This window comes from Bombina bombina, chromosome 5, assembly GCF_027579735.1.
Source record: "Bombina bombina isolate aBomBom1 chromosome 5, aBomBom1.pri, whole genome shotgun sequence".
Classification (NCBI taxonomy): Eukaryota; Metazoa; Chordata; class Amphibia; order Anura; family Bombinatoridae; genus Bombina; species Bombina bombina.
The window spans coordinates 171,669,368-171,686,527 of NC_069503.1; the positions used below are offsets into that span (position 1 = coordinate 171,669,368).

A 17,160-nucleotide genomic window follows, 5' to 3' on the forward strand; every position below is an offset into this window, starting at 1 on the left:
GAGAAAGCAAATGAGAGGGAGAGAGAGAAAGAGCAAATGAGAGGGGGGAGCGAGAGCAAAAGAGAGGGGAGAGCAAAAGAGAGGGGGGAGAGAGCAAAAGAGAGGGAGAGCAAAAGAGAGGGGGGAGAGAGCAAAAGAAAGGGGCGAAAGAGAGCAAAAGAGAGGGGGAGAGAGAGCGCAAAAGAGAGGGGGAAGAGACCAAAAGAGAGGGGAAAGAGAGCGCAAAAGCGAGGGGGAGAGAGAGAGCAAAAGAGAGGGGGAGAGAGAGAGCAAAAGCGAGGGGGAGAGAGAGAACAAATTAGAGCTGGAGAGAGCAAAATAGAGGGGAGAGAGAGAGCAAAATAGAGGGAAGAGAGAGAGCAAAAAAGATTGGAGAGAGAGAGAGCAAAAGAGAGGGGGGAGAGAGCAAAAGAGAGGGGAGATGGAGAGCAAAAGAGGTGGGAGAGAGAGCAAAAGAGAGGGGGGAGAGATCAAAAGAAAAGGGAGAGGGAGAGCAAAAGGGGTGGTAAAAGAATCCCTGACATTTTCGGAAGGGCGGTCTATTGTGGTGATGGAACCACCCTGCCATTTTCGGAATCCACCTGGATGCAGGGGGAGAGAGCAAAAGAGAGGGGGAGAGAGCAAAAGAGAGAGGGAAAGAGAGCGCAAAAGAGAGGGGAAGAGAGAGAGAGTAAAAGAGAGGGGAGAGAGAGAGCAAAAGAGAGCAAAAGAGAGGAGAGAGAGAGAGCAAAAGAGAGGGGAGAGAGAGAGCAAAAGAGTGGGGAGAGATTCTTTCACCACCCTGCCATTTTTGGAATTCACGCTGCATCCAGGTGGATTCCAAAAATGGCAGGGTGGTTTCGTCACCACAATAGACTGCCCTTCCGAAAATGACAGGGTGGTTCCGTCACCACAAAAGACTGCTCTCTGAGTTACAAAATAGGTTGTTTCTACATCTGTAGCTAAAACAAAAATGAGACTGCAGGCTTATCGACTAGTTATATATATAATTATCAAAAATCCACAAGCAATATCACTGTACACTTCAAAAAAGCAACAAAGTCAAATATTACACAAAAAATTATTTTTGCCAGTTAAATAACCAAATGTATTTTGAGCTCGATATATATTTTATTTTAAGCATTAAATTAGAAGCAACTCTGACAAATTTTATAACAAGAATATGAACTGTCCATAGTAATCCATAATGAATATCAAACATGTTAATTTTATTAATACACAAAGATTCAATTCATGTTTATATTTTTGCACATTGTTATATATTTATTGATGAAAGTAGTTTTTGTTTACACAGTTATAAGCATGATTTTATTTTTTACATTTTTTTTAGAACTAGAGGAATCACGTCAGAAATGTCCTCCGTGTTGGATGCATTTTGCTGAAAGACACCTTATTTGGGACTGTTGTACATTGTGGCTTGAAATTAAGAAAGGAGTGAAGTTTGTCGTCATGGATCCCTTTATAGATTTGGCGATTACTATTTGTATTGTTCTAAATACAGTTTTTATGGCGCTTGAGCATTACGACATGACACCTGAGTTTAGCGACATGCTATCAGTGGGCAACTATGTAAGTATTTTCCACATATTTTGCACTTTCCTTTACTTGACTTTTTTTTGTAGAACCTCAGATTTTCATTTAATACAAACAGAAGTCTAATTCTGTATTTTCAAGTAAAAACTATTTCTAAGATACAATGTTGCTGCTGTACTTTTCAGGGCTGTGAAATTTCCCACATTTTCCTAAGGTGGTCATATTTTGTTTCCATATTTTATTGGTAACACATTTAGGGCCAGATTAGAAGTTGAGCGCAAAATATCGTTTCTGCGAAATCGATATTTGCGCTCAACTTAGTAATACCAGCGCAAAGGTGCGCTGGTATTGCAAGTTAGGTGGAATGCGAACACAACCTTATGTTTAAATTGCACGGAAGCATTGCGCTCACGAGAGCGCACTTCCATAGACTCCAATGGGAGCCTCGTTCTCATGTCAGGCACGACATGAGAACTAGCGCAGCGAAGGGAATAAGTCGCGCAGCGATGGGCAGCAAATATATATATGTATATATAATATATGAATATATACATATATATTTATGTGTTAATATGTGTATATACACATATTAACACATACATATATGTATATAAGCATATACATATATATTTACAGGGAACACACAGTTCCTATACACTGCTATGTAAAGGCACTTTTCAGTGCCGTTTTTTTTTTTCTCGAAAACCCCTCTCCCACCAACTTTAGGCCCTAAAAACTGATTAGTGCAGTTTAAAAGAAAAAAAAACAAACTACATTTTTGTTTTTTAAAAAGGGACCTCACGTTATTTTAGATGCAATTGGGAGACATTTAAAAAATTAACCAGAGGTCTGACCTCTAGTTAATTTTTTGAGCGCTAATTGCTACCGTGAACAATTAATGGCTGGTTATTTATCGCAAGCCCGTAAACAGGCAAATTTGTCCGTTTGCTTTCTGTCCTTAAAGATTCATACAACACAGATTTTTTTTTTCATAATTCAGATAGAGAATACAATCTCAATCAACTTTCTAGTTTACTTCTATTATCAAATTTGCTTCATTGTCTTGGTATCCTATGTTAAAGAGGCAGTAATGCATTACTGGGAGCTAGCTGAACACGTCAGGTGATCCAATGTGCAGTCACCAAGCAGCAGCTAGCTCCCAGATGTGCATTGCTGCTCCTGTACCTACTTAGGTTTGATTCTCAACAAAGGATAAAAAGAGAACAAAGCAAATTAGATAATATTAGTCAAACGGAAAGTTGTTTAAAATTGTATATTTTAAAATTGTATATCTGAATATTGAAATAATTTTTTTGGGGGGGTTATGGCTCTTTAATAAGAGTGCTATATAAGTTAGTGTAGTATATATGCCCATAAGGTTGTGTATTCCCAATGGCTATTGTTTGTTTACAGTAATTGTAAACAGCTTTTAAAACATTGTCGATCGAACAACAGACTTATTATTGAATTTACATTATCCAGATGAAGTAAAATAAAATGTTTTAAAGTACACAACATTTAACTTGTTCCAGGCAACATTTCAAAAGTTCACATAAGAAGTACTAGCTTGTATGCTGTAAAATGGAGTCTTTGGCTATATTTAGATCCTGGAAATATCTATGTTGTTCCTTTGAGAATTGCCATATCAACAAAGTTGCCAGGAATTTCATCATGTCCGAGCAGAGAAGAAGCCAGACCAATATATTGAAGAGAAGCAAAAAGCAATATATGATCCCATTTATGATCCTACTTGAGTAAATCAATAGAAAATTACTTATAGGTTGTGTAAACTTTTCTTGGGGCAAACATAAAGACCATAGACAATGAAAGTTACAAATATGAATAATTTATGGGGGAAATGTAGATTAGGATTTTTAAAGGCCTACTGGAACATTTAAAAGCTTTGCTCTCTGTATGTGCTATTATAGTATTCTCAGCTTTATCATAAAGAGAGTGACCCCTTCTCCTTTGTATTTGTAACCCTTTTTTGCTTTAGTTAGAATACGTTTTGTTTTGTTTATGAGAGTGCTGTTAATTTCTATAATTCAATAAAGGTAATTTGCAGCTATACAGGAAATTAAAGGGACAGTCTAGTCAAAATTAAACTTTCATGATTCAGATAGGGCATGCATTTTTAAACAACTTTCCAATTTACTTCTATTATCTAATTTGCTCAATTCTTTAGATATCATTTGTTGAAGAAATAGCAATGTACATGTGTGAGCCAATCACATAAGGCCTTTATGTGCAGCAACCAATCAGCAGCTACTGAGCATATCTAGATATGCTTTTCAGCAAGTGATATCAAGAGAATGAAGCAAATTAGATAATAGAAGTAAATTAAAAAGTTGTTTAAAATGACATGCTCTTTGTAAATCATGAAAGAAAAAAATTGGGTATCATGACCCTTTAAGTATACTGCAAAGTCAAACAAATTATGGGATAAAAAAAAAAAGAAAGTTTTAATTGGTTGCAAGGGTAAAGGGAGAGGATTGAAAAAGAAAAAATGGTTACCGGAAGAAGAATAGCAAAATAAGTGAAGACGAAAACAACAGCAGCAAAGGGAATATATCTATAATCACTGAATTTTCAACTACAAAATAGAAAAAATCCTTGTGGAACTCTGCAGGCCAGTTCTGTTGATGCTGATGAGCTTGATCCTGATATTACTGTCTGTGATCTACCAGCGAGGAAAAATTTAAACCAATTAAGAACTGTGCCTCCTAGACCACAGATGTGCTGCAAGCGCTTTATTAGAATCCTATGGTCAATGGTGTCAAATGCAGCTGAGGGATCCAGGAGGATTAGGATGGAGTAATCACCTTTGTCTCTTGCCATGAGGAGATCATTTAGCACTCAGACTAGCGCTGTTTCCGTGCTGTGGCGGCATCTGAAGCCTGACTGGAAAGGATCGAATATGTTCAGGCATGATAGATGGGCTTCCAGTTGAGTTGCCACTACTTTTTCAATTATTTGCCCCAGAAATGGGAGGTTGGATACTGGTCTGTAATTAGTCATGCAGTCTGGGTCTAATAAAGGTTTCTTTAGGAGTGGTTTTACCACAGCTTCTTTTAGAGGATATGGGAAGTCTCCTGTTTTTAGTGAACACTGCACTATTTTTGTGAGGGCTAGGGCGAGTGTATTAATGCATCCAGATATCAGCTGAGTTGGAGCAGGGTCTAAGTCACACGTAGTAGGGTGCAACTTTTGTATGGTGTTTTTAACTCCTTTTATATCCACATTTGTAAAAGTGGGCCATAAACTGGGGCAATCTGGCATTCCATTGTAGTGGTTCTGGTGTGTGACTTTTTGGCCTGCTGTGATAGCGGTTCGGATTGAGGAGATCTTGTCTCTGAAGAAGTTCGCAAATGCTTCACATTTATCCTGAGAAAAGTTGGTGGGGCTAAGCATGCATGCTGGTTTGCAGAGCCTTTCTACTGTGCGAAACAGTTGCCTGGGTCTATAGTGGGAGAGTGCAATTTCGCGTGATAAAAATGAAGATTTTTTCTGAGTTATCTTGGATTGATATTTATTTAGATGTTTGGTAAGAGCGGCTATATCCTCTGGATTATGTGTTCTGCGCCACTTTCTCTCGCGCTTACGTCCTGTTCTTTTCATTTCTCTGATGGAACTATCAAACCACGGTGCATTGTTGTGGGTTTTGACAGTGTATATGCAAGTTGGTGCAATGCTTTCTAGGGTGTCTCTCATGGTTTTGTTGTAGAGTTGGACTAAGGAGCTGGGGTCTTCGCAGGTGCCCATTAGTTCACTTAGATCCATATGTGATGCTACATCCAGTGGTGTCACCCCTTTTAATGAGTAGTGTTTGACCAGGTTCTGAGACTGGTGTCTGGTTGATTGGGATACAATAGAGAAGTGAATGGAGTGGTGGTCTGACCAGGTAACTGGGTTTACAGTTACTGGTGACATTTCTTGTCCAGACTTGAACACTAGGTCAAGTGTATGACCTTTTCTGTGAGTGGGAGTGGTGACGATTTGTGTCAAGCCGAGTGTACTCAACAAGCTGAGGAGATCCTGCCCAAGCAGGGATAGGGTGTTGTCAATCCAAGTGTTGAAGTCACCTAATATAAGCCATCTGGGGTGTTTAAGGATTAAGCCAGCCAAAAGGTCTGGGAGATCCTGAAGAAATCTCTTCCCATCTCCTGGGAGTCTGTATATTAGCAGTATTCGGAAACCTCTCTCTATTGAGAGGCTGGCAGCTACGCATTCAAAAGATTGGGTTTTGTGGACTGATATTGGTCTGGGATTTAAGGATAATTTCGCACAGATCATAGCTCTGCCTCCCTTGTGATCTTGTCTCGGGCAGTGGAACACCATGTAATTGTCTGGAATAGCTGCCTCTAGAATAGGCCCTGCATTTTCATCTAACCATGATTCTGTGATGCATGCTAATTCGCATGTTTCAATAAGGTCGGCAATAACAGCTGTTTTGTTTTTTACTGATCTGGCATTGCATAGGATTGCTCTGATAGGACAGTCTTGGGATTCTGAGTTTTTGCTCTGTACTTTGGAGACAGCGTGTCTTCTAATGGGGATCACACAAAGAGATCTTCTTGATTTGATAGTGCGTTTTTTGTGGCTTTTAGGTTGGATCACTTCAATTGGGCTTGCAGGTGGACAGGGTGGTGGGGCAGCTGTGATAGTGTCAGGATATAGAACTTTAAATTTTGATTTTCCTCCACGACAGCCTCTGTCAGTCCCTTTGAAAATGCTGAGTGATTTTAGGGTAGCCACTAGTGAGGGACTGAGTGCCACAACCTTAGGGAGTGCAGATGTGAGGGCGTATAGGTGGTCATTCCCTCTGCAGTGAAGGGGTTAAAATAGCTTCTAGTTTTTGTAAGGATGTTAGCAGTGGGGGCTGTTTACATTGCCCTGCTCTATAGGATTCAGGCCCCAGTGAGGTGTGAGATTTTGCTCTTCAGGGTTTTAAAACCAATGTGTTTTAGTAAAATAGACTTCATCGATTAGTTTTTTTGTGTTTAGAAATGAAATCTGAGCATTGCTAAATGGATGATAAATACATTTGTGCATGGGTTGAGTCTGTTTTATTTTTTTTTTGTTTAAGTGTACCTTGTTTGTGGTGTTCAGCTGAAGGTATCTCTTTCTGGTAGTAAGATGGTCCTGTGGGAGTATATTTCCATCCGTTGAGTATCTCACTTTAGTAATGCCATCCGTTCAATTTTTATGAGTCTAGTTGTGCGTTGTGGAGTCAATATTGCTCCTTGAAATAATTGTGATGAATTTTGGGAGGTTAAAATTAAGATAAATCCTGGAGAGGTCAGGAGCCTGAGGAAAGTGTGGCAGCCAGCAGCGGCGCCTCCCCCTCCCCTTATGTAATGTAAAAGAGATAGATGGCAGCTAGGGAGACCAGAGAGGATTGAGTTGCAATTGTCAAGGTGGGAAGGGATGAGAGAGTGGATTAAAATCTTAGTTGTGTCTTGAGTGAGGAAGTGGCAAAATTTGCAGATGTTTTTAAGGTGCAAACGGCAGGTATCATCCAAAGACTGGATGTGAGCTTTGAAAGAAAGATCTGAGTCAAGTATGACCCCAAGACATTGGGCGTGCGTGTTGGGGGTAATGATTTTGTGTTTAACAGTTATTAATAGTTGGGCTGTCGAGATTTTGGAAGAAGGGGGAAAATAAGCAGCCCAGTTTTAGAGAGCTTTGGCTTAATTTAGTGAGAGGACATCCAAGATGAAATATTATAAATACAGTTAGTGACACGGGTTAACAAGAAAGGTGATAGGTCTGGTGCAGAGAGGTAGATTTGGGTGCCATCAGCATACAAATGATATTGAAACCCATGGGATTTTATTAAGGACCCTAAGGATGACATATAGATTGAGAAGAGAAGGGGACCAAAGATAGAGCCTTGTGGTACTCCAACAGAAAGTGGTAAAGGGGCAGAGGATGCCCAGAGAAGGTAAGGTTAGACAGGTAGGAGAAGAACCACAAGAGGGCTGTGCTGCAAATGCCGAAGGATTGGATGGTTTAGGCAAAGTGTAAATAAATACACAGTTGAGAGGGCACACTGTAATTAAAGGGATATGAAACCCAATTTTATTCTTTCATGATTCAGATAGAGCATGCAATTTTAAGCAACTTTCTAATTTACTACATTTAGCTGCCAATCAGCAAGCACTACCCAGGTGCTGAACAAAAATGGGCTGGCCCCTTAAGCTTATATTCCTGCTTTTCAAATAAAGATACCAAGAGAATGAAGAAAATTTGGTAATAGGAGTAATTTAGAAAGTTGCTTAAAATTGCATGCTCAATCTGAATCAAGAAAAAAAATTGGGTTTCATATCCCTTTAAACACGTGCAAACTGTTGTATGATGACGCCATCTCCCACTCTTTCTCTTCATGCTCAGAAACATAGGAACTTTTATACGATACAATGTCATTCTCAGCATAAAATAAGCAGTATTTAATATAACTTAAAGGGATAGGAAAGTCAAAATTAAACTTGCATGATTCAGATAGAGAATTTAATTTTAAGACACTTTTAAATTCACTTCTATTTTCAAATGTGCTTTGTTCTCTTTGTATCCCTTGTTGAAAAATAATACACATATATCCTACTCTCGTGGGAGTTAACTGCTGCTTCGTGCCTGCACACATTTGTCTATTGTGATTGGCTAACTAGATGTGTTCATCTAACTGCCAGTAGTGCAATACTGTTCCTTCAGCAAAAAATATCAAGATAATGAAGCAAATTTGATAATAGAAGTGAATTGGAAAGTTGTTTAAAATTATATGTTCTATCCAAATCATGAAAGAACATTTTTGGGTTTCCTGTCCTTTAAAATGTGTTTACATGATTCACAGTAAAGCTTTTTGAACATAATTTGGAAGGACTGTTTCAGTAGACAAGTTTTTGACAATCTTGATTGATACCACTATGGTTATGATTTAGCATTTCCTGTGCAATTTATACTTACTCTAATTCCATTTATTTCTTTTAACAGGTTTTCACTGGAATTTTTACAGCTGAAATGGTCTTCAAAATAATTGCCTTAGATCCCTACTATTATTTCCAGCAGGGCTGGAATATTTTTGATAGCATCATTGTCACCTTGAGTTTAATGGATGTGGGTCTTTCCAACAAAGGAAGTCTGTCTGTTTTGCGATCATTCCGACTGGTAATTTGCTTCATTTGTACCGATTATAATTTGAGTTGTATCTTCTAGTTGAAGTGTACCTTTATAATTATATGTAATCTACAAATTTGTGCTCCACTGAAAAATACTTAAAAACAATATTAAACAAGGTATTGCTATTGTGTAAATGTTGTGAGAGGTGGTTAAAGGGACAGTCTACACTAAAATAGTTATTGTTTAAAAAGATAGATAACGCCTTTAGTAGCCATTACCCAGCTTTGCACAACCAACATTGTTATATTACTATACTTTATAACATTTAAACCTCTATATTTCTGCCTGTTACTAAGCCACTACAGACAGCCTCTTATCACATGCTTTTTTATTTGCTTTTCACAACAGGAGGCAGCTAGTTCATGTTGGCCATATAGATAACATTGTGCTCACGCCCGGGGAGTAATTTAAGAGTTAGCACAACGCAGTAAATGGCTAAAATGCAAGTCAATAGATAATAAATAAAAAGTCATGTGATCGGGGGGCTATCAGAAGATGCTTATATACAAGGTAATCACAGAGGGGAAAAGTATATTAATATAACAGTGTTGGTTATGCAAAACTGGGGAATGGGTAATAAAGGGATGTTCTATATTTAAAAAAAATAAAAATTATATTGTAGACTGTCCTGTCCCTTTAATGTTTCTTAAAGTGTTGTCTTTGTTTTTTCTAAAAGACATCTCAAAATCTATATTTTTTTTTAAATTTATTTCCTGAATAAACCAACATTCTGCACAGGGGTGTCCCATTAATATTGCTGTGGTCCGCTGATGAGCAGTAGAAGGAATTACTTATCTGATACATCTGTATAAGCTGAAATATAAGCTTAAACAGCTTTTAGTAAAAATTTTCAAAGCCAAAATTAAAAAAATAATAAGTTGAAATGATTATAAATACAATAACCCTTTAAAGGACAATTATAATAAATTATAGTTAGTGCACATAATTTTAATACTATCGATCATAGAGTACTGTGCCTTTAACCATCATTAAACACACAGTAGAAATACTGTTCAGGTCTCAGAGCACTGCTGGTCCCGAGCGGGAAAACGCTGAGTTGTGGGACTAGTTCTGATGATTGGATAAGCGTAGGCTGACCATATTGCCGCTTTAAAAAGGGACACATGTGAAAAATACATATGTCAGGGTTCTTATAGCAGAACATTATTCAAAGCATTTCTTTAAACAGCCCTGACATATGTATTTTTCATACCTGTCCCTTTTTAAAGCGGCAATATGGTCAGCCTAAAGCGTCTCTTTCTGCTTGGGACCAGCAGTGCTCTACAAGTCACAAGCAGTATTTCTACTGTGTGTTTAACACCTTTGCAGGGGTTGAATACACAGTAGCCTACTTTCAATAGCCTTAAAAAGACATGCTTATATGTATGGGAGATTTATATAGTCATGTAAAATGCTGTAGCTTTTATTAGTAACAAGAGCTTGCAAAATAACGAAATGGTCTTGGTATGAAATAGGTATCGTAACTTTTTATACAAAATATTAGAAAATCTTGGACAGCTTTAGGCCAAGATTTTCTAATATTATATACAAAAAGATCCTTAAAGGGACACTGTATTCATGATTCAGATAGAGCAGGCAATTTTAATTAACTTTCTAATTTACTCCTATTATCACTTTATCTTCCATCTCTTGGTATGTTTATTTGAAATGCAAGAATGTAAGTTTAGATGCCGGCCCATTTTTGGTGAACAACCTGGGTTGTTCTTGCTGATTGGTGGATAAATTCATCCACCAATAAAAAGTGCTTTCCAGAGTACTGAACCAAGAAAAAAGCTTAGATGCCTCTTTTTCAAATACAGATAGCAAGAGAACGGAAGAAAAATTGTATAATAGGAGCAAATTAGAAATGTTGCTTAAAATTTCATGCTGTATCTGAATCACAAAAAGAAAAATGTTTGGGTTCAGTGTCCCCTTTAAGATATTATAGATCATTTTAGATACAAAATTCAATGTACCATTAGATTTCATGCAGACTTCACAACGAAGAGTTAATAATTTATTGATAAATTAAAATGATTATAATTGTAATTTTTATGGTTTATAAAACACCACCAAAGTGCTGGAAATCAACACATATTATGTGTTTCTTTTTGTTTGTCTCCCCACCCCACAGCTTCGAGTCTTCAAATTGGCAAAATCGTGGCCTACGTTAAATACTCTCATCAAAATCATTGGTAACTCAGTTGGGGCTCTAGGGAATCTCACACTGGTTCTGGCCATCATTGTCTTTATTTTTGCTGTTGTGGGAACACAGCTTTTTGGCAAAAACTATTACGACTGTGTCTGTAAAATCAACGAGGATTGCAAGTTACCGCGATGGCACATGAATGATTTCTTCCACTCATTCCTCATTGTATTCCGGGTTCTCTGTGGAGAATGGATTGAGACCATGTGGGATTGCATGGAAGTATCCGGCCAACCGTTATGTATTCTTGTGTTCATGCTGGTAATGGTAATTGGAAACTTGGTGGTAAGTTACTTTTTTTGTTAATTGAAAAATCTTATGGAGCTACCAAATTTGTTTTAATAAACTTAAAGGGACATTAAACCCAAAATGTTTCTTTCATGATTCAGAAAGAGAATGAAATGTATGTCTATTAGCTAATTTGTTTCATTCTCTAGATATCCTTTGTTGGAGCAGCAGCTTTGTACTACTGGGACCTAGCTGAATGTATTGGGTGAGCCAATAACATGAGGCATATATGTGCTGCCACCAATCACCAGCTTCTGAGCCTACCTAGGTATCCTTTTCAACAAAAGATACTAAGCGAATGGAACGAATTAGATATTAGAAGCAAATTAGAAAGTTGTTTAAAATTGCATGCTCTATCTGAATCATGAAAGAACACATTTTGGTTTCAGGTCTCTTTAAAAAGGCAAAATTAAACTATTAGATGTTTAGATGTGATTTAAGAGACGTTTCAATTGACATTTAATATCAAATGTACTTTGTTCTCTGTGTGTACTTAACCAGGAATAGCAACGCACAACTGGGAGCTGGTGATCTGTGACTGTGCACATATATGCCCCTCGACAGTGGCTCATCAGATCTGTTCAGCTAGCTCCCAGTAGTGCTTTGTCACTCTGGAGCCTACTTTACCTATGTGTTTACACATAGTTATATGCAAGCAACAGTGCAATAACAAAATGCTGTTACACAACAAAGGTTTTTTGATTTTTACATTTATATGTCCCTTTAAATGATAACATTTACATTGCATATTAGAATAGATTCTTTTTTTTGCATGAAAATTAATTATAAATAACCACATATAAAACAGAATTCATCAGGACTTGTTGCTGACATAACAAAAAACAACCAAACAACAAAAATGCTACTCAGTTGCTTATTGGTACAGTATTATATTATGTCCAAATATAATTATAAATTATTTAGTGTCTAAAACTTACTGTTTTAAATGCATTATGGGATATTTGGAAGTTCTCTGTTCCTTTAAGATACTTATATTGACATCTTGGTAGCTAGAGAGGGTAGGATGTCTAGGTTTTAAATGTATATAAAACTGATGAACAATATATATTGTTTTTTGTTTTACAATAGTTGGAAATATAAAGTAACCATTACCAAGACTTAAGGGTCGATTTATCAAATAATTTGCACCCCTACGACTGCAGGGTCTCACAAGTATTGATGAAGCGCTGTATTTATGAAGCAGTGGTCATCAGACCGCTGCTTCCCTAACCTCTTCACCACCTCTTAGGTGGTGAATTTCAATCTACTCGGTCTTGTCCGACCGGGGAGATTGACAGCTCCTGCCCGCGCATGATTGGCTGTGTACGGGCAGGGGACGGCGTTGCACAAGAGCACAAAATTGCGTTCTTGTGCACTGCTGAATTCCAGCAGCGGAATTGTGCCTGACAGTGGCGAGCTGTTTCGGACAGGGGCACGTATGTATGCCCTTGTTCACTGCAGCTTGATAAATCTACCCCTATGTATCAGGGGTCAGCAAACTGTGACACGTGTGTGACACTCAGTCATTTTTAATAGCACCTAGAGTGGTGCACTGAGGACTGGCATTGCCTCTATTTCTACTTTTATCACATTTCTGCCACATATTGGGTCAGCTAGTCCTGGCATTACCCTCCTCTTTCCCATACCCACATAAACACCGGCACCATGCACAACATACTATAGGATAGGGAACCAAAGCAACAGACTGCAACTCAGGAAGCTTGAGGGAAATTCAGGGACTGGGGACTGACAGGGGGACTTTAGGACAAGGTCTGATTTGGCTAAAAGGTGACAGGGGCTGCAAGACCAAAGGTCTGATCTGACGTGGATATGTGGCTACAATAATGGCTGCAGTGTCAATCTGACGTGGATATGTGGCTACAATAATGTCTGCAGTGTCAATCTGACGTGGATATGTGGCTACAATAATGGCTGCAGTGTCAATCTGACGTGGATATGTGGCTACAATAATGGCTGCAGTGTCAATCTGACGTGGATATGTGGCTACAATAATGGCTGCAGTGTCAATAGTCCAATCTAATGTTCAGTCTGTAGTATTATTATTACTAAAATTATATAAATGTTTGTTTTTTATTTTCACCCTTTATACATAAGATAAGGCTGGCACATATATTATAGTATTAATTTGGCACAGCACTCAGAAAAGGTTACACATAGAGGTACTCACCTAAAATTGTTTATATTTATTTGAAAGGGATTTTATATGACTGAAATAAAAAATAATATGCACTGAAAGGAGCATATTGTAGAGAAGCAATAACAAAATGCACTAATGCTCTAGCGCATTTGCTATATTGCTTTACAGAACTGAATTGTTATTGCCTACAAAGAGGCGTCTACTCACCCATGTAAAAGGGACATAAAATACTTCCATGATCAAATTTACTCATTTCTTTTGGCGCCTGTTAAATAGCATACCTAGGTAGGCTCTAGAGCAGGGGTCAGCAACCTTCGGCTCCCAGATGTTTTGGAAACTACATTTCCCACGATGCTGAGACACTCTTTAGGCTATTCTGAGCATCATGGGAAATGTAGTTACAAAACATACTGGGAGCCGAAGGTTGCTGACCCCTGCTCTAGAGTGTGCACATGTCTTGAACACTAAATGGCAGTAGTGTTTGGAATTTGTAAGAATATTATACATTGGAGCCCGAATTATCAAGCTCCGAATGGAGCTTGATGCCCCTTGAAGGCTCGCCGGAAACAGAAGTTATGAAGCAGCAGTCTAAAGACCGCTGCTCCATAACTTGTCCGCCTGCTCTGAGGCCGCGGACAGAAATCAACCCGATGGAATACGATCAGGTTGATTGACACCCCCTGCTAGCGGCCAATTGGCCGGGAATCTTCAGGGGGCGGCATTGCCACCAGCAGTTCACAAGCGTATGCTGTCTGCATTTAACGATGTGCGGCGGACATGATATGCTACAATCGTATCATGTCCGCTTGCACATTATGTTAAGCACTGCCATATAGTGCTCAAGATATGCACACTCCTAAGCATATGTGGATATATTGAGAAGTTTTGTGTTTAGTTGTTGCCTTTATTTAAAATCGAAATACACCATGCACAATTTAATTTTGACCTTTCTGTCCCTTTAACTGCAATCATAAACAAACATTGTGATGATCTTATTTTAGTTCTAAATACTAGGGCTGCCACTTTTAGTTCAGGCCAAACCCAAATACTCTTGCGCCGTGCACAGCACAGCAAACTTTTTTGCAGACGTACACATTATGTATAATAGCACTTTATCTCAAACTCACACATAGATATTCACACTCTCTCACACACACACTCGCACAAACTCTAACACACTAACACACTCTCTCTCACACACACTCGTACAAACTCTAACACACTAACACATACTCTCTCACACATACACACTCTCACACACACTTGCACAAACTCTAACACATACTCTCTCACACACTTGCACAAACTCTAACACATACTCTCTCACCACACTTGCACAAACTCTAACCACACACTTGCACAAACTCTAACACACACTCTCTCACACACTTGCACAAATTCTAACACACACTCTCACACACATACACACTCTCACACACACTTGTCTACTGGCAATGTTGTAAGCGTGTCTGGCATTAAATGCAGGGAGCAGGCAAGGGGAGAAAGCAGACTAGTATGCACAATTATAAACAGGTAAACATTTTAAGCATTTAAGCAGCGGTCAGCCATCGGTCAGCAATCACACTTGTAGGCTAAGCTGCCAGAATAGTGTAAAATAAAAAGAGGTCGTGGTCAGAAACCACTTTTACTCACTTTATAGCAAAGACCATTCCGTTAGTCCATTTTGCTCCAGCGGTATCTCTCAGGTGTCGCATTGGGTCTTCACTGCTGAATCCCCAATGCCTGTTAAACTTGGAAAGGGAACGCCCAGACCCGCAGCCTTGTTGAGCACTTGAAAATCCTGTGCTCTTCCGTGTGAACTGTGTCCGTATAATCCTCACTTCCGGTTCCTGTTGTCGTCACAGTGAACTCCCGGTATGCAGAAAAACAAGATCCTCCATGCTTGTGATAAGTGTTGAAAAAGAAGAGGCGCAATTCAGGAGTAAAATCCAAAATATCTTTAATCCATAAAACAAAGTAGCAGGTGTAGACCGACTGCTACTCCTGTCTTAACTAAGGGTAAAACTTTCTAGCTCTTACCTGCTACGTGGAAAAAACACTCTTAACCCCAATAACCCAATAAAGACGCGGACACCAGTTATGGGAGAAAAAACCCCTTCCCCCGTCCGGGGAGAGGGGTTGCATTTATTGAACAAATAACTTAATTAAATAACCTAATAAACAAGTAACGTTGGCCGGCAAGAAAAAAGGCACCCCTGTCCTACAACTCCAAAGCAAGGGGTGCGACCGCCCTAAGGGAATGGGGGACGCCCCCCAAACCCGACGGCCTAGGTTTTTTTTTAGGAGGGATCATGCAGGGAGCCACCGAGCGTCGGCCCTTGCGGCTGTCATTGCATGTGCTCGCCTGTCCCCCTCCTCTTATTACCCCCCAGGCTGTCCCTACTGGATGTTTGTCGCACCCCTTCTGCCGCCGCAACAGGAACATGACGCCATGTTCCTAACCAACTAGAGTTGAGGGACCCCCGAACTCTGCAGACAATGGTTCCTCAGCCAAAAGACTGTTAGTTCCGAAGGGGGGTCCCTAGAACAAAATTAAAGCACTTTGGACTTACTAAGGTCTGAGTGACTATTCAGCCCCCAGCCAAAGTGATACTATTGCCAGCATCGCCTGCTCGCCGTCAACTGGAACACACCCGCCATAACTGGAACAGAGCATCTGTAGCTTGAGAGGGAAGGGAGGGAAGACAGAAAACAGGTTAGTGACCCTACTTCCTGCCTACAGCCCTTAATATAGGTTCTGCAACATCTCCCTCTAGCTGTCAGACCAGCAGCACACACAGGAATTAATGCACGTAGCAACTAAGTCAAAAGTTAACCCTTAAGTTGCTGCGTGCTTAATCAGCCCTCCACTTTCCTTTGTTTTATGGATTAAAGATACTTTGGATTTTACTCCTGGATTGCGCTTTTTTTTCAATAAATGTCTGGCTCATTCCCGGACTGATGACAACCATATTGAACACATTTCATAGTTTAACATAAGAATTTGATGATCACTATTTTAAAACAGACAAGAAGCCTTGTAGTTAAAAGTGAGGTATATATGATTGCACAAAACTCTTCTAAAAGCCAATGTATGCCATGTTAAAATAGCCAATGTGTAATTTCAAGAAGTAACAGGTCTTTGTTTAGATATTTAAAGGGACATAAAACACAACATTTTTCTTTCATGTTTCGGATAGAGCATAGAATTTTAAATAACTTTCCACTTTACTTTTATTATCAAATTTATTTAATTTTTTGGTATCCTTTTTTGAAAGAGCAGCAATGCACTACTGCTAGCTAGCTAATCACATCGGTTGAGCCAATGACAGCAGGTATATATGTGCGGCTAGTGGCTACCAATTAGCAGCTAGCACCCAGTAATGCATTGCTGAAACTGAGCCTACCTAGGTATGCTTTTCAATAAAGGATACCAAGCTAACAAAGCATATTAGATTATAGAAGTAAATTGGAAAGTTGTTTAACCCCTTAAAAACCTCAATGTACCATGTACGTCGCCAGTGAGACCACGCTATTAGTAATGCAAACCCCATTAAAAGACCAGTGACGTACAGGATACGTTACGGTCGGTAAGTGGTTAAACAACTTTCCAATTGACTTCTAATATCCAATATATTTTGTTCTCTTGGTATCCTTTATTGAAAAGCATACCTAGGAGTAGAGCCCAATCTGCAATGCTCCCCCCAGGAGAGATTTAAGGTCAGCTTGTTATAAAATAAATTTGTGGACAAACCTTGTTTTATCACTTGCTGGTGTGCTGTGTTCTGCAGGGGCACTA

General features: G+C 39.1%; 1 protein-coding gene across 1 annotated transcript in view; it reads left to right on the forward strand.

The window, feature by feature from the left end:
- Positions 1–17,160, forward strand: part of LOC128660139 (sodium channel protein type 4 subunit alpha-like) — a 659,663-nt gene that overhangs the window by 358,646 nt on the left and 283,857 nt on the right. Inside the window, 3 exon segments of the mRNA XM_053713786.1 lie at positions 1,331–1,569; positions 8,524–8,697; positions 10,844–11,200. Coding sequence (XP_053569761.1) covers positions 1,331–1,569; positions 8,524–8,697; positions 10,844–11,200 — 770 coding nt within the window.